The 18,899-nt window shown below is 46.4% G+C and overlaps 1 protein-coding gene across 7 annotated transcripts in view; it reads left to right on the forward strand.

Moving 5' to 3' along the window:
• LOC131694155 (uncharacterized) overlaps positions 1 to 18,086 on the forward strand; it is a 32,531-nt gene extending 14,445 nt beyond the window's left edge. For 3 of the 7 annotated variants that reach the window (XM_058982618.1, XM_058982617.1, XM_058982619.1), the window contains exons 2-7: positions 2,737 to 6,734; positions 6,780 to 7,490; positions 7,546 to 7,687; positions 7,750 to 8,166; positions 8,231 to 8,504; positions 17,511 to 18,086. In XM_058982618.1, coding sequence (XP_058838601.1) covers positions 2,757 to 6,734; positions 6,780 to 7,490; positions 7,546 to 7,687; positions 7,750 to 8,166; positions 8,231 to 8,504; positions 17,511 to 17,919 — 5,931 coding nt within the window. In that variant the 5' untranslated portion in view covers positions 2,737 to 2,756 and the 3' untranslated portion in view covers positions 17,920 to 18,086. The other 4 variants (XM_058982620.1, XM_058982624.1, XM_058982623.1 and 1 more) reach the window with 4 other exon arrangements.
• The last annotated feature ends 813 nt before the right edge of the window (positions 18,087 to 18,899 follow it).

Below are 18,899 nucleotides of genomic sequence, written 5' to 3' on the forward strand. Positions count from 1 at the left end.
TTTAGGTTTAAAAGGGCCCGACAGCAATACAAGCCTTGGGGCCCGACGCGGCTCTCGACGGCCCTGCTCGAGAATATTCTGGACCGCAGAGGAGTGAAAGTTATACATGTCAAGATCGCTGTTCGGTCTCAGATAAATGCTGCAAACATATAAAGATCGGCCTGGTAGTGAAACACGTACGACAACTTGTTCCAAATGTTCACATCCAGGTAACTTTAGTACAGTTCCAGTTAGCTTTTTCTTTATCGCTATAAGAACACCATCTCCGCGGCTTAGATGACTGGTAGAAAAGTTGCGATCGCATCAGTAGATTGCGTAGTTCGTCGATAACTCAGCGTTTAATATGTCATCACGTAGCCAGGTTTCGGTGAGAACAATAATATCGTAGTCGCTGGATGTGAGGGCAAGCAAGAAGGCCTGCGTTTTAGTTCTCATTCCGCGAACGTTCTGCTAGTAGACGGACAGGGAATCATGTACTGTATACGACGGTGTGCTATGGACCAAAAGGTTTTCAGGGAGCGGATTATCATTTAAAGCAACATACTCGCCTGAGGAGGGAGTTCGGAAGACCCTCTCACAACCTCCGAACGCAGGATTAGGACGACTGAAATGGTCTCTGGTGCTGTATAACAGGCGTCCCGGCGATGGCAGCGCAGCGTGAGTTTGTAGATGTAATCTCGATGATAGCATGACGGAAGACCCCCTCATGACCTCCGAACGCAGGGCCGCGACGACTGAGCTGGTTGCTGGCTGGGAGCGCGACTGCGTCGGAGCGTTCAGGGGCTTCCGTAGTACAGTATAACGGGCGTCCCGGTGATGGCTCCGCAGTTTAATTTTGTAGATGTAGATAAAAGGTGGGCATGTAGGGCCTATAAAATCAGATTGTAAGTGATCTTCCTATGGAAACATAGCAAAAACACGATTTTTGATTGGAGACACCTCTAAATCATAGCCAAGTTAAGTCATTTTTGGGGAAAGTTTTTAAATTCCCACCTAGAACAAAAATCTAAGGCGACCCATGTATATTTCAAAACTTTTTCAAAATGTGGTGAAGTCTAATACACACTCAATTCGGCTCGGCAAATTTATCAACAGCCATGTAATCAGAAAATTTAGAAACTGATATTTTTGTAAAGTGAGGTTTGCTTGCTGATTTTCGGCGAAATATCAGCTATGAAACGTAACTTTTACTGAAATCTCAGCCAAAAAGATTGTTTACTGAGATCTCAGCTGTTGAGATTTCGGTAAAAGATGCGAAAAAGGCTGAGATTCGGCAGAAAAAATTAAGTGTGCAATATCTAAAGAGAATCCTGAAATACGCAGATGTTAAATAATTGGTACATTCAGTTTATGAAAACGCACGGTATACCATTATCTACAAAGTACAATTGAACTCCTTGAAATTTCTTAATTTTATTATAAAGATCATTAATCATTAGTTGATTTATTTGATAAATGTTGTTCAGCTGGAGGTGTGTTTGCTTAGAAACCTATTTTTGCTTAAACTGATCACGGGTGAAAATCAAAAAATAGCCTCCGTATTTACTCTAAGCGTTTGTCTTTCTACCGAAACTATGCTCATAGCCATGATGATCCAAAACCAGACATAAAAAACGCTGTTCGTGTCAGTCGGTTAATCGTTAAACTTGAAATGAAAAATGACCGCCAGGACAAACACATTTACCTAGTGAAACACTAAAACATCCAACAAATTTCATTTAGCATTAAAAACCCGCATCTGAATAACCGTGTACCGCAGAATGATACACAAGGTCTGCTATAGAAAATAAAAAAAAATGTTTCGAGTGGGTGTAATCAGTAGGTACATTAGCGAGAGCGCATAGAGCGGACGCGTTATACTTCATGACCAACGGAAGTTTCTTTTACACTTCGCCAGCTGAGATCCGACCAGCTGAAAACCCCGAAAACCAGCTTCGCGGGGCAATGCCCCAAATCTATTTTGGGCGTGCGTCGAAAATCTTCTAACCATTTTTCGCTGACGTTGTCTGTAATGGGCCGACGCCGCGCCGCGGCGACAGTGTTTATGTAGGTACACATTTTATTTTCTGTTAAAGTTAGCTATCTAACTACGGACAGCTCACTACGGATGTGATTCCCAGTGCATGTGAAAGCAAGTGCACTGGCAAATCGAATGCACTTTTCATCAGCCGTTTATATACATCCCAGACGGTTCATAGTGTCTGACATATGTGCAATGCATACGCCCTTGGGCAAACTTTGCGGAAAATTGCGAAAATGTTCATCTTGAACAGTTTCAAATTATCGATTTTCGTTCGACTTTCTTTTATGCAGTCGTATACTAACTGCGTAATTAATACCAAGGTGGATGAACGTTTTACAAAATAATTCATGTGGTTTTCTAAATGATTATTTGAGAATGTATACAAACAAACATCTAGTTATGTGTGTCACTAATTTTAAATTTTGCAACTCAAACGTATTAACAAAGGTGGTGACACACGATATCAAGCCAATAATCACTGCTTTTTGCTAATATTTTACCTCCGACAGAGATAAAGCAACACAGCAGAAATTCACTCATATTTATAGAATGTTTACAACAAGCAGATGTTAGGTGCCATGAAAAACGATTTTCCTTCAATCACCAAAACCAGATGCTTTCCTCGTCTAGTGTACTCAATTAGAGTAATTTTCATACCAAAGTCAAAGTCATGCAAAAAAGTAATCTGTCTTATTTTTGTTTTTCTTTCGCAGCACCGTAAAAGACAGACAAAATGGCGAAAAAGGGGAAAGCTAAAAATGGACCTGTGAAAACGGAGGCTCCTGCTGCTGATGCACCTGTAGCAGCAGAAACAGCCCCAACTGTGGCTGTGAAACCCGCGGAGGAACCTATTGAACTAGCTGAGAAACCAATCGAAGAGCCCAAAATCGTAGAAGCAACGAAATCTATTGAGACGAAAAAGCCTGCATCACCCAAACAGAAACAGAAAGCTCCAACTAAACCAGAAAAAGAAGTTAAACCTAAAGAAGCGTCAGCCAAAGAACCAACCAGCCAGATTATCGCCCCCGTTCCGAATGGAACAGTAGCTCCGGGAGAATCTACGGCAGCCGAAGGAACCGCTAGCGAGGCAGAAGGTGTCCAAACATTAAAACGGAAGCGTAACCGCCGCAACCGAAAAAAGAAAGCAACCGGAGAAGGTGCGGAAGCTGAACAACAGCAACAGCAGAGTCAACCGACACCAGACGACCAAAAACCAAAAAAAGAACACAAGAAGAAGCGCGCGAAAAGGCTGCGTGCTTTGGCCCTGGCCGAGGCAGCTGCAACCGCTCAAATTGCCGCGGCCGAAGGTGCTATCGCTAGCACAGCCGCCGATGTTCAAAAGCAACCTGACAACGTAGATCAGCTGAAAAAGAAGATCGAGATAGCGGAAAAAGTACTCCAACAAGTGCAGCAGCAGGCTCATGAAGAGCAGAAGAAAGCAGATAGCTTGAAACCGGACCAGCAGAATAAAAACAATAAACGTAACCGCAAAGATTCCGATTCGCAGAAGCTCATACAAAAGGAGGCAGAGGTAAAGAAAATCACAGAGGAAAAGAAAGAGATTTTAAGTGAGGCTAAGAAGTTACAGGAGCAGAAAGCCAAAAAACAACAAGAGATACAGAAGCTGCTTGCTGAAAAGGCTCTAAAAGATGAAGAAGCTAAGAGGCTCATAGAAGAAAAGAACCGCAAGGTTGCGGAGGCAGCTAAGCTTAATGAACAGAAAGCTCGCATCGAAGCTGTCGAACAGAAGATTAACGAATTGGAACAGTTGAAAATAGAGCTCCCTGTCAAGCAGGAGCCGCAACAACAACAACAACAACAGCGAGAAAGAAAGGAATCTGAGACGAACAAACAAAAGAAACAGCAACGAGATAGAAAAGATTCGGAAGCTACTAAAAAAGCTAACGAACAGCATGCAAAAAACGATTCAGCGAAAAAAGAAACTGAACCCAAGAAATCGGTAGAGCAAAAATCACCAGCTGAAAAGAAAACAAACAAAGCAACAGCTGATAAAACCCCCACTGACAAAGTTGCTGCTGTAGAAAAGACTGTGCAAGGAAAGGCTGCCTCTGACAAATCTGCCGCAGTAAAAGCTGCCGCTGCTGGAAATGGTGCTTCAGAAAAAGTAACATCACAGAAAGCAGCCCCGGAGAAAACCACCGCTGTTGATAAAGTCGACGCTGAAAAAGCTAGTGCTGATAAACTAGCTGCAGAACAAGCAATCGCAGAGAAAATTGCGGCTGAAAAAGCGGCGGCGGAAAAGGCAGCCACTGAAAAAGCAGCCGCAGAAAAGGCTGCCGCTGAAAAAGCTGCCACTGAGAAGGCGGCCGCTGCAAAGGCTGCTGCTGAAAAAGCTGCCGCTGAAAAAGCCGCTGCAGTAAAAGCTGCTGCTGATAAAGCTGCTGCTGAAAAGGCTGCTGCTGAAAAAGCTGCTGCAGAAAAAGCCGCTGCGGAAAAAACTGCTGCAGAAAAAGCCGCTGCGGAAAAAGCCGCCATAGAAAAGGCCGCTACAGAAAAAGCCGCTGCACAAAAGGCAGCTGCAGAAAAAGCCGCCGCTATTAAGGCTGCTGCTGATAAGATCGCCAAGGCTGTCGCTGAGAAGGCCGCAGCTGAGAAGGCCGCTGCTGAGAAAGCTGCTGCTGAGAAGGCTGCTGCTGAGAAGGCTGCTGCTGAGAAGGCTGCTGCTGAGAAGGCTGCTGCTGAGAAGGCTGCTGCTGAGAAGGCTGCTGCTGAGAAGGCTGCAGCAGAGAAGGTAGCTGCTCAGAAGGCTGCCACTGAGAAGGCCGCCGCTGAGAAGGCCGCTGCTGAGAAGGCCGCTGCTGAGAAGGCTGCTGCTGAGAAGGCTGCAGCTGAGAAGGTCGCTGCTCAAAAGGCCGCTGCTGAAAAGGCTGCCGCTGAAAAGGCCGCTGCTGAGAAGGCCGCTGCTGAGAAGGCTGCTGCTGAGAAGGTCGCTGCTCAGGAGGCTGCTGCTGAAAAGGCTGCCGCTGAAAAGGTTGCCGCTGAGAAAACCGCCACTGCAAAGATCGCTGCTGAGAAGGCCGCTGCTGAAAAGGCCGCCGCTGAAAAGGTTGCTGCTGAAAAGGCCGCTGCTGACAAGGCCGCTGCTGAGAAGGCTGCTGCTGAGAAGGTCGCTGCTCAGAAGGCTGCTGCTGAAAAGGCTGCCGCTGAAAAGGCTGCCGCTGAGAAAGACGCCACTGCAAAGATCGCTGCTGAGAAGGCCGCTGCTGAAAAGGCCGCCGCTGAAAAGGTTGCTGCTGAAAAGGCCGCAGCTGAGAAGGCCGCTGCTGAGAAAGCCGCTGCTGAGAAGGCCGCAGCAGCAAAGGCTGCAGCCGAGAAAGCTGCTGCTGAGAAAGCTACTGCTGAGAAAGCAGCAGTAGAGAAAGCCGCTGCTGAGAAGGCTGCCATTGAAAAGGCCGCCGCTGAGAAGGCTGCTGTTGAAAAGGCTGCCGCTGAAAAAGCTACCGTTGAAAAGGCCGCCGCTGAGAAGGCTGCCGCTGAAAAGGCCTCTGAGAAGGCCATCACTGAAAAGGTAACTGCTGAGAAGCTCGCCACTGTTAAGGCTGCACCCGAGAAAGCAGCCACCGATAAGACTTTAGCAGAAAAATCTGCCGCTGAGAAGGCTAGTACAGAGAAAGCTACGAACGACAAGGCACCTGCTACCGATAAACCAACAGCCGAAAAAGATGCAACCGTAAAAACCGTAACCGTGATCCCGGAGACTGCTAACGGATGTACTGACACAAAGAAACAAGATAACAAACAACCCGAAAAGAAACAAATAGACAGCAAACAGAAAACAGACAGTAAAGGGAATAATAAAAAGAGCAAACGAACTCCAAAAAGTAGTGTTTCCGAAGATGAAAAACTTACCGGTTCAAAAAACGTGGAAAGCAGCGATTTTGTCTCATCTGTTAAACCCGAACCAGTTGTAGCAAAATCGCTAGAAACCGCCGCCATTACTGCTGTTGCCGCTGCTTGTCCTGTCGCTGCATCGAAGCCAGAAGAATCCAAACCTGCAACGCCCGCAAAACCTTCTCCGATCGATCCGAAGAAGACAGCATCACCTGCCAAAACTAACGGAGCGCCAACGAAAACCAAACCACACCCTGCTCCGACGAACGCTGCTAAACCACAAACACCTTCAAAGTCACCCGAAAAGACACTGCCTAAAGTATCCACCCCGATTCCCACCAAGAAAGCACCGTCCCCGCCTAAAACGCTCCCGTCCCGAGCCTCACCTAAGCCAGGAACTCCTCCAACAACTCCAAAACCTACTAAAAAACCTGAACTTCCCCCCAAACCTGAATTCCTCAAGAAGAAGTCTCCTTCGGTAGATAAGGAGAAGCTGCCAACAGCTAAATCGTCAACTCCTCCTGCAATACCACCGTCTCCTGCCGCAGAAGCTGCTCCACCACAGGTACCAAGTGCAACCCCAGCTCCTAGTCCTGCTCTTGAACCATCCACCACTTCTGCTTCTGCTACTTCTGCCACCGTTCTTCCTACTCCGGATGCTAACACTGCCGCTGCCACCCGGTTAACGGAAGAACTGAACGGATCTGGTGCGAAAAAAGGTTCCACTAGTCCAAACAAACAAAAACCCCTCCCCAAAAAACCGGAAGTTCCCCCAAAACCCGACGTCCACAACAAAAGCGCAGTGAAGATGAAGACCCCAATCAAGCAACCCAATGCCACCGGAGCGAAATCATCGACGGTAACGAACGAACCGATACAGAATGTAAATGTGACATCAATTCAGTCTGATTCTAGGTCCCCAGCCACGGAGCAAAGTAGATCGGAAGCATTTAAAAAAAATATGGAAATTATTTCCACCCTCGCCGATATCCTACTGTCCTATCCCAAGAGAAAGAAAAATTCCGATCCAACAGACAATCCTAGCCCACCAACCTCATCCACACCATCTATTAATACAGTAGACAACACAAAAACCCAACCACAACCAGATGCAGAGAACGCGCAAGAACCAAAACCTAAGAAATCAAAATCGAACCTTAATCTTGAGCGCATTCTATCGATTCTGCAAAGTACACAAAAACCATGTTCCAATGACAGCGATGTGAGCAGTATCCTCGGTTCTGGTTCTCCCGGCGCAGACGCAACGCCGTCTTCATCCTCACCATTGCCATCACCATCTGCATCCGTGCCACTTCCTGCATTAGTGCCGATGGCGAGCGCCGATCCAACTTCACCCCACCAAGCCCTTCTAACCCAAGATGCTATCCGTATTTTGATGCCTACCTTGCAGGAGGTAAACGTAAAGTTCAACGTCGAAAAACAATTGGCGGCCCTCAATGCGACCGCAGCAGCCGCCAAACTAATGCCGAAGACACTTCCCGCCGATACGGAAACAACAGAAGAAGATGAACTCGAGGAAGAGTTTGAAGAGGAGGAAGAATCGATTGAATACAAATTTGCCCCTCGGCCGGTATTCCTCGCCACTAATTGTCAGGTAAGAACTGATATTAAATGGTAGTAATTCAGTTGTTAGACTTGGAAAATTACAGATATGCAAGAATCCGCTTAGAAACATAATCCAGTGTGAAAGTTGCCGTATGGTTTCATACTGTACCGAAGAGCATCGACGTTCAGATTTTGCAACTCACAAGGATCTGTGCGGTGTTATCGTGGAACACGCTACGCGAAGAGGTAGCGATACTTGAATTTTTAATACCGACATCTATCGTTTAATAGCTGCATTTCTCACACAGGGGGACACATCTACAACATGGCGCACAAGTTAACAGATGATGAGTATCGCAACCTTCGGGTGCATACTTTGAACCAGTCAGAACAAATGTTGAAACGGCCTCTTCAACCATTTGAACGAGAAATCCTGCTGTTCCCACGATCATGCTGTTCACCTAGCTGTCGCGAGTGGAGACAGGATCTATTGACCGAGTGCAAAGAGTGTCGTCAAATTTCTTTCTGCGCCGAGCATCCTGACCATCTGTTACCAACTCACAAGAAATGGTGCAAATCATTTTTCCTCTTTCAAAAGCTAATCCTTCGGCAGAAACTGCTTGGTCGCATCGAGCCAGTCCTACCAGTTCGAGTAGCCGGGAAATCGTTCACCATCCCACCAAACATCGACGAGGTTCTTAAGATGCTATACAAAAATTCAAACGGTAATTTGCCTATTCCAATCCTACCGGAAAACTATTTAAGATGTTCTTTACTTTCTACGAACAGCACTCCGAGACGAATGTGTTTACGCAACGCTGACACAGATCGCCACCGCACCGTTGACCGCCCTTCACGGATACCTACAAACGGGCCTAAAACCAACGGAAACCTTCACCATCCATTTGGTCGGTGCAGAGTTGCAGTTTGAAGGTGACACCCTGGACAAGTGGGAAGCATTCTTCCTTCACATTGTACCGGAAATCACCGAGCTGAGGGTGGTGTTCGTTGGCCCGGAACTGAACGTCGAAAATCTACCCATCGACATTATTAGCCGAATTAGGTAAGTGGATCGTGGCCACACTGGTCCGGAATAGCAACGTTCATAACTGGCTGTTTTCTGGTAACTTCCCTATATTGTGGTTCCCTCTATCCAATGAATCTGAATTTGGCTATCAGTCGAATCATTGTCTTTTCACCCTTTAATCAACTCCCGACCAGTCTTTGATATTAAATTAAAAACAGATCTCGATGTGATGTTTCAGATAATGATTACTCAATACAATGATAATTAGGATTACCAAAACAAATAGCGATGGCTTGCACCACAACGCAAAGTATGTGGAGAATAAAAATCCAAATTAACAATGTAGGCTGTGGTTACAAGTGTGAAAAAACTAACAGCCCGCTTCCAACTACGATGGATTCGGATATCGTAAATAGTGGTCGCAGTGGCAAAGCTTGTCTCCAATATGATTACACGTTAAGGGGTTTAGCGGATCGAGAACTTTCAGTGATTTACATCAATTTCTCTGTCCAAGATAACAAAATTTTATTCAGCAACCTTTTCGTAACATGATTGTTCTTATTATAAGTAACTTATAAAAAATAAATCGAAAACGTTTTACAATCAACTGAGATATGGACTTGGCCTCAAAACGCTATTACTTTCATCGCTGGCGGTGATCATAATATCTCGCGAATCGCTAAAATTATAAAAAGGGATTTGAAACGTTAGTTTATAGTGATCCAACGAAGGGTTACTCGAAAAAATCATTGCGATAATAATGACATTTTTTTTTTCTAAAAGTTGTTTTTGGTAGCTTTTTATGGTTTTTTGGCAATAGTAATAACACGCTGCTGCAAATAAAAACAAACAATGAATGAACTTTTCAAATTGTATTGATTGTAGAACTTCCTTACAGGACAATTCGTGTGAAAATTTCTTCTCGAGAGGGGCGGTTGTCTGGCTAAATGAAGACAAAACGATAAACGAAAGTGACCTGTTACACCGACGGCTTTCTGATGGAGGTTGTCTACTGTCGTGAAATGGGATTGGAATAGTCTCATTCGCTTAATAGATACTGGTGTGTACTTCAAGCAGAAATCTTCGCGATTATGTGCGGGGTACAATAGGCCCTTCAACAGAAGGTATCCGGCCAAGTTAGATACTTCTGCTCCGATAGTCAAGCTGTATTTAAGGGGATAAATCACGGTTCAAGCTGGCTATTTGCATCCCAAATTCGAATAGAAGAACTATGTGTTGACAATACCATCAATCTCGTTTGGGCGGCCGGACTTTCCGATATTGCTGGTAACGAATGGGCCAACGAATTAACCAGAGCAGGCGCAGATTTACTTTGTTGGTTCAACTGAGAACGCCTCCACAAGCGGCGATTTTGGAAAACGAAAAAAGCAGTTTTTTTTCTCACACCGTTGGGAAAATCTTCATGAAAATGAATCAATGTATTCGAGGCATTGGTAGACTATTACTGATTTATTTTCATGAAGATTTTTCCAACGGTGTAAAGAAAAACTGCTGTTTTCGCTTTCCAAGATGGCCGTTTTTCCAAGCTTTCTCAGTTGAACCTTAATGGTGTTCTGCTTGTCATCTAGATTGGGTGTCACTGTAACCTTTTACGTTGACAGCACCACTCGTTCAGTCCAATTTCTCATCTTGCTCAGTGCAGAAGCTGTAAATCGCTCCGTTGCTTCTCGAAATGTCCGGTAAGACCATCGATTCGTGAAGTGGAGTAATTGTTGAAGGTGAACGTGAAGCTCAACATAACAGAAGTTAATAATGTGCAATTCCATCATTTACGTCATGCGGTACTGATTACTATCAAAAACATTAGTCAAGCAGAATTATTCGCTTCGCAGAATAACTTGAAACACGTCGTCGAATGTAAAGACATTTTATACAGCATCCTAACATATGTTGATAATGATAATGTTAAGGAAGATACTTGAAGGAATTTCTTCCCGGGACTTCGCAACGGTGTTCGTGTAGTGAGAATGCGGCCGACAAAACCTATTCCCTCCTACTTGACCGTCTCAGGCAGATCACCTCAAGGTGTTGCATATTCTCAACGAACACTAGTCACGTACACAGAGCAAATTCCTACGTGCCAATATTGCGATCAGCCGCTACATCACGGAAAATCTTACGCAGAGGCTGCTAAGGAAGCTCCCCCTGCTACGACCAAAGCCGGTATGCAGTCGTCGTATGCTAAACTACAAGCGGTTGGTGAATCAACGACTACGGACCAGGCAGTAACAAACACCAGCTCAACAACGATCGGGCCCAGTACCGCTAAACCAACTGTCATTACCAACATCGAAGTAACAACGATTACACCGAATGTCTCCAAACCAACAACCATCACCACCAATAAAGTATCAAACACCAATGAAGAAGGATTTACAACAGCGACCCGGAAGCACAAGAAACAAACAAGAACATCCTACCGTGGGCATCATGAATGCAGTACCGATGACGACATGGACGTGAACGAAAACGCGAGAGAAGACAAACCGAATGACGCCCAAGGTGCGGCAGACTACGCACCCAATGTCTCACCACCTAGGAAGAGGATCTCAACACACAGCAGCAAACAGCGTCAACAAGACCCTATGGACAATTGAAAGTTTGATTTTAATTTCTACATATTGTAAAATTTTTAAAAGACCCACGGCTCAGTTATGCTAACGCATTGAGCCGCGTCAAATAAACAAAAAAAGCACGACTCGTTTTCGTTGCTCTTTGCACTGTTGTATGTCATATCCGACGATTGATGGATAAATTAAAGCAACGTTACGATACGGTGTTTTTTTACAATGGAGAAAACAATTTACGTACTTACCCAGTACACGTGCTATTAGTAGATGCCAAGCTACAACACGGGGTCTACTGGGGTGTGTCGGGCTTTCATGGTGACGTCGCCATGATTAGGTAATGCCGACTAAACTCCATTGGGCACCGCCATCGTTCCCCCCAGGGACCACCTCTCGGTATTACTTCTGGGGGGATGCCTGTACTTGATGTACTCACTCACTCTCGCTCACGCCTTCATACGTCCTGTATGAGGGTTACTTGGGTGCTCTCTCTGCCACACCTTGATTCACTGTCTAACACTCCACATGAGGCTTAGTTTTGTGCTCACCTTTTTCGTTCCTTGCGAGGCTGACTTGTGTGCTCACCTTTTCCATTCCTTGCTAGGCTTACTTTTGTGCTCGCCTCTAACATACCATGTGAGGCTGACTTGGATGCTCACCCTATCACCTGGTTCACTCTCAATCGTACCACTCTATTACACCCCTGTCGCTCCCTCTGGCATCCCATGTGGGACATTTTTATTAGGCCCCACTTCTGACATACCATGTGAGGCTTACTTGGGTGCTCACCGTTTTCATACCATGTGAGGTTGACTTTTGTGCTCACCTCTACCATACCATGTGAGGCTGACTTTTGTGCTCACCCTTAACATACCATGTGAGACTGACTTGGATGCTCACCCTTTCGTTCCTCTACCACGCCACGAGGCATCGATAGCTAAGTCCCAACATACTACGCTACGACCCTCCCGTCTTGGCATGAGGCAGTCCACTTATACGCCTATACACTCACTCTTCTGTCTTGCTTCGGGGTGGCTGGGTTTACCCCTTACGCGGTTGCCAGTCGCTGCGCCAAACCTGCCTCGGCATGAACAGACCATTCACTTCCTTTTTTGCGCTTGGCCTTTTTCGCTCCAGCTAACCAATCACTAGTTAGCCGTGCCCGTCGTCTGTTGCTCGGTTCGCCAGATTACCTGTAGCCTACTGGCAATCTGGATGGTAGCAGCCGAGACTGCGTTCCACTTCTTCAACGATTGACACATCCGCTGAATAAGGGTATCAGGGGTTGTGTCCCAGCCACAGACGTCAAGCATTGCTCTTCTTTCGACGTCGAACCGATGACATACGAACAGTATGTGTTCGGCAGTTTCGTCTACACCTGGGCAGTCCGGGCAGACTGGGACCTCCGCGTGCCCGAACCTGTGGAGGTACTGTCGGAAACAGCCATGGCCTGACAGGAATTGTGTCAGATGGAAGTGAACTTCCCCATGGGGTCTACCCACCCAGCTCGATATGTTAGGTATCAGCCGGTGGGTCCACCTACCTTTCGAGGAGTTATCCCACTCACGCTGCCATCTGGCGACCGAGGCAACCCTGGTGCGCTCGCGGGCTTCTCTATTTACACGTAGCTCGAAGCACTCCTCATCTTCCCGGATGACTAGTCCGATTGGCATCATGCTCGCTATCACGCAGGATGCATCGTGTGATACCGTGCGGTAGGCAGATATCACTCTGAGGCACATCACGCGGTAGGTGCTCTCCAGTTTCAGTAGGTAACTGGTTACCCTCAGTGCTCTTGACCATGACAGGCTGCCGTACCTGAGGATAGATACGGCAACGCCTGCCAGTAACTTACGTCTACTGGCGCACACCTTTGAGCTGTTGGACATCATTCTCGATAGAGCCGCAACAGCAGTCGACGCTCTCTTGCATGTATAGTCGACATGGCTGCCGAAGGTCAGCTTGTCGTCTATAATGACTCCGAGAGACTTCAGACTTCGCTATGAAGTGATCGCGACTTCTCCCACATGGATAACTGCATGTTGTGCCGACTTGCGGTTGTTGACGATAACTACCTCCGTCTTATGATGAGCGAGCTCCAGGCCTCTCGCGCTCATCCATTCCTCCACCGTGCTGATCGCGTGTTCTGCAGTTAGTTCTACCTCAGGAATTGACTCCCCGTAGACCTCCAAGGTTACGTCGTCGGCAAAGCCGACGATCTTGACCCCAGGAGGGAACTTCAGTCTCAGAACCCCGTCATACATGAGGTTCCATAGCACCGGGCCTAGGATCGAGCCCTGCGGGACTCCGGCGGTTGCCGGCAGGGATGTTGTACGGGTCGGATAGGAGGGCGACATCTGTCCTCGACTCCGAGACCGACTGCCACAACAGCTGTTGGGCTGCTGCACAATGGTTAAGATTTAGCTGTGTGACGTGCACGGCTTCTTCTTACTTGCCTCACCGATGGGACACGAAGGTCCGCCATAGCATGATTACGGGCTTGCTTCTTAGCGGTGCAGATAAGGCAGCCCCGCTCCTTATGCCCCTCCTCGCCGCTGCGACGACATAGTTTGCTCCTGTCTGTACCCTTACATTCGTACGATTGATGGCCGGACTAAAGGCACCGATAGCACCTATCCACTGAAGGCGGCTGGGGTATGATAATTGGGCATACTGACCAGCCGATCTTCAGTTTACCTATCACGGTAACCTTTTTGCATCTGCTTTCAGTAGCCTGAGGTAGGCTACTGGCGTGCCGGAGGGTCCCCCTCTCAAGCGCACAGAAGCCCGCTCAATTGTTACGTCGCACTGTTCCTTGACGGCTGCGACGACACCGTCTGCGGTCGTGAACTCGTCCAGTTGCTTACACTGGAGAGTCATTTCCGCCCCTAACGACCTCACCTGGGCGCCTTTACCCAGGACCTCTTGGGCCTAGGCCTTATAGACTGCACTGGATTGTGCGCCTCGCTTCAGCACCAATAGCATTTCGCCTGTATTGGTGCGTCTCACGCTGCGCACGTCTTGCCCGAGGGGCGAGAGGCTTTCGGCCGCCCTCATCGACTTTAGGACGTCGGCATATTTGTCCTTGTCGGTCTTTAACCACAAGGCCTCGCCTCTGTCCTTGGCCTTCTTCGCGGGCCGCGATGCATCCGGTGTCAGTGTCGGCTTCTTCTTAGTGACCAGCGTCCAGGGGTTTACGCCTCCCTGCCCCGGTTGCGCCGAGTTGCTGGTACCTTCTTTCTGCCCGGCGGCGAAAATGCCCCGGTTTACCTCGACCAAACGGCGTTTGGCCGTCACGGTTACACGCCGTATGGTGTTGTTTTTTGCACCCTCGCCTGGTGACTTCCTAGGACGCTTCGCGTTCGACGTCGTCTTGCGCTTGCCCTTGCCCTTCGAGGGGAACTCAGCCGCCGCTTCGAGCGACTTGGCTGCTCCATAGAAGGGGAAGGCCCCTGTCTGGGTACCTATGTCGGCCTTCTCTCTTCCCTCCCTCTTGGAGGCCACTATCTGGGTTCCTCTGTCGGACTTCTTCCGACATTCCACCCACTTGGCGTAAGCCTGCTGTTCCTATCTTGCGACACGAACAGCCTTCCGGAGCACCAGCAGGCTCTTTTTCAGGTTCTTGCTGATATTTTGCTTCACGTTAGTGAACTCGATTATAGTATCGTGCTGCTCCACCACTTTACGCATCGCGGTTAGTGGCCCTTCCAGCGCGTTGGTAGGGCTATTTTCTACCACTGCTGGGGATCACTGGTGCTGTCGGATGCAGCCCCCGTCGCTCCACTATTCTCCCTACTGGGGGGAGAGCTCATGAAACCACCTTTAGCAAAGGGGTTCGGCACCTCCGTTTGTTTGTTTTTATTATTTTTCACGTCGCTCATTGATCCCACGAGTCGCACGAGAAAGAAAGGTCCGCCACGCCAGAGCTCCGCAGTAACGTGGCAAGGGACGATTGCTGTGGGGGTTGCCCAGGTACCCCACAGGCTCCGTTAACGATCGAGCATCTTTTTCACCCCCTCGATCACTCGGCACGGGTCGCTTCACGCCTTGGACTTGGGGTTATGACCTTTTGTGCTTTACGAGGTGACCGCGGCCCAGATCATCACAACCATCCTCCTTTACCAGGGCTTTGGACCTGTAGCTCTGGTTCTCAATAGTTCCAAGTACATAGGTTATTACAGACATGCTACTATTGAGATCCGCCATTCACTAGCGGAGGTTGGCTTCCAGGGTGTGTGCGACCTCAAATGCTACTTTGAACGTTGCCGGCTTCTTGGCAATAATTTCGTTACACATGTCACGCGATTCGAGCCCGTGTAAAAGCTGCTCAATCAGCATCCTATCGAGAAAATCTCCGTACTCACAGGGTGCCCTGCCGGAGTCGTAGAGCAAAACCGGATACAGGTTCGCCATTTTGTTGCCCGATTTCGCGGAACTTGATGCTTTCTACGTACTTATCTTTAGCTTGGTCAAAGTGGTCAACTAACGTCGCACGGTTCATCGTACGTGAGGTCTTCTGGATCGCGGGGACTCACCAAGAACTTTATGGCATTATTTAGCTCCGTACCCATATGTACAAGAGCATAGTGTGTATATTGCGGAGCTGGGATGTTGCTCAATTTCAATGCCCACTCGAATCGTTTGAAATAATCCGAAACGGCGGTGTTTTCTGAAGAACGATATTCGGAGATTGAGAACGATGGTGGCTTGGCTTGATATGCTGCAGCAGCCCTTGTGGCATCCGAATGTCCCACAGCTACTGTTTCAATGGAGGACCGTAGGGCATTGGCTAACATCTGCGCGAGAGATGCCATTAGCTCTTCGTTAGACATCTTCGAAACGAACGCGTCAATCTCGATCGGAAAACTTATGCCTCTAAATCCCACTTCTGATACCAAAATATTAGGTATTTTGGGATATTTTGGGATATCGGGATAGAGAAGGCAGCCACGATTACATTTAAGTACGTTTTATTACTTGTATGTCGACCGTATTAAAAAGATTGAACGGATTAAAAATCACGCGGAAGAAGAAGAGTGTTGCCAGAAAAACTACATATACAACAGAGAGGCTCTCAATGTACTAAGGTTAAAAAATTTCCGAAAATGTAAAATATTAGTTTACATACTTTAAATTTGAATTTTTCTGACTACGTTTCCATCAACTCACAGAATAATATAAAATAGTAACTATGATTAGAATCGGATTTTACGTCATAAAAATAATATAAATATACAACAAATGCATCAGATGTCTTCTCCCCTATAATATCACTCAGTGTACATTAATGTTATTGATGTTGTGTGTTGCACAATCCCGTCTTTGTCCCACCAATTCAGCATTCTAACTGACTGAATTTCAAATGCTGTACAATCATCAACAGGACTTGGATATATCGTACAGTACTCATTGCATGATTTCCAGAAAAAAAACAATTTATCGCCACAATCACTATCCGAACCTTCTCTAAAATAAATAATTCCGTGTAATCGGTGATAATACCTTACTAGCCACATCGGTGTGATTCAAGCAGAGGAATTGCGATCAGCAGAACTTGTAATAATTGGCAAAAACCGAACAAAACATTATTATGAAAGTGACCAAAATTCATGAAAATTTTTGAGCAGTTCAAAAAACTGATCTTTCAAACTACAAACAGGCGAAATCTGCTTGGACACCAGTGATCTGCTAACACATCTGTACAAGGTTGATTGTTTGCTTTTACGAGGTTTTGGAGCGTGGTTCATTCACCTCACTGCTAATACAAGGTAACTATAATCAATCTCAAACTATGCGTAGCTTCCTCTTCCTTCCGCACCCGTTTAAACTATTTCCTCGTGTTCCAGAATGTGCCGAACTTGTCGCCTCAAGTGCCGAGCCGTCAAATTTGACTTCCAGTGCCGCCGACTGTACCACGATTACCGGCAGGACTCATGTTACACCCAGCCGAATCTGATCTGCTTCTTCAACCCAGGACTTCACCGAGCGACCGGATTCGGTTGTTTGAATACATGGCCCAAAACAGTGGTTGCTGCCACAAGCGCCAACTGTCCCATTCTGGTAACAGCATATACGGAATACGAATGCCCGCTGGACCTAGCCCGATTGCAGAAGGAATCCAGCCGACCGCTAGAAGTGGTCCACGAACCGGCACCCAATCCCTTCGCTTCTCAAAGACCAGACCGAAATTTCATATCAGCAGAGATCGCTCCGTTGATTTTCAAAAACTACTACTACTTCATCGTGAAATAGACCGGCCACCTGCCCGTGGTGTCTACTGCGCTTGATGAGCTTCTATAAGTGTACTCTTTGTTCAAATAAAACAATTTAAAAATAAAATAAATTATTCATCTTTTTGTACATATTCATAAGGTAAACAAATAGTATTGAACGTTGAGCTCACTATACACAATAGTAATATCTCTTCCCACTCTTTCTCCCCGTCTCAAACCAGGATGTGCCGAAGTTGTCGCCTCAAGTGTCGCGTGGTAAAGTTCGACTTCCAGTGCAGAAGATTCTACCACGAATACCAGCAGGATCGCAACTGCTATACCAAACCGGATCTAATCTGTTTCTTCAATCCCATCCTGCACTCAACCAACGCCTATCAGGGCTTCGACACATGGCCAGACACCTTGGAAGCGGTCGCAGCAGCCAATTGTCCAATCGTCGTAACATCATACACAGAACTTGACTGTCCACTGGATCTGATTCGGTTGCAGAAAGAAGTGGCCCGGCCCCTGCAAATCATTCAACAGCCCGCGTTAAATCCGTGCCGATCGAAGCGTCCCGATCGCAATTTTATATCGGACGAGGTTGTGCCGTTGATTTTCAAGAATTATTATTATTTTGTAGTGAAGTGAAAAAAGAACGATGGAAGTATCATTGGTTGGTGTTTGTAATTGTCCACCCTTATAATATCCCGAATCGAAATCCAATAATTTCCATATTTTCAGTAAGATAAAATCACAAAACAGTCATTTGTTTCAGCCATTGTCATGTAATAAAATCTTATCTTCCAAAAAATTAATGGGTCTTTGTTTATGGAATATATAAAGAAAAAAATATGAGTTTTGCAGGCCTCCCAGGGTTTTGTGATTTTTGCATGTATTAAAGAAAAGAACTATCATTCTAAAATCTAAAATCAAACGATGTCGCGCTTTTGCGTCATTATGTTTTATTGCTACAGTCGTGATTCGCTGGTTGGGCCGACTAGCGGAGGTCCAACTAAAAAGCGGTGCAGTTAAAAAGTGTCCAACAAGCGAATCACGACTGTATATTGTTTATGTATTTTAAAAGCACACAACTGAAACCCCCGTAAAAATGAATAGATATTGGAAAACGTGAAAACTTCCATACATGAGTCTGTCTATTTCAACCAAAGCCGTCAAAAGTGAGCACCTAGCGACACAATCAAATACCATGAGATTATAAATAGAAGTACCGCGTATCTGTTTTAGTCAATCGAGTCGATGCTTGCATTCCAAACGAACAACATCATGAGTATAACACCATTACAATACAATAAGCGGTAGACGCTATGGCATTTCTGCAACCCGCACACAGTTAGGCCGTATACAACTTGCGCCCGTTTCCTTGCTGTCTGTAAAGTTTATCATGCACAGCGCGAATCGAAACTTTGCATACACGGAAATTCAGTTCAATTATAGTTATTAATTTTTAAAATCTCTTTCCGAACATTTTAATAGGAGCCCCTATGATGAAATGAAGAAAAATCATCTTTTCGTTAAACGCGCACGGGACGCATAATTCGACAAGATTAGGAAAATTTAACTTATAATACACGCCGGATAATTAGGAGATAGCCGAAATCATAACAAGA

This window comes from Topomyia yanbarensis, chromosome 3 (genome assembly GCF_030247195.1).
Source record: "Topomyia yanbarensis strain Yona2022 chromosome 3, ASM3024719v1, whole genome shotgun sequence".
Classification (NCBI taxonomy): Eukaryota; Metazoa; Arthropoda; class Insecta; order Diptera; family Culicidae; genus Topomyia; species Topomyia yanbarensis.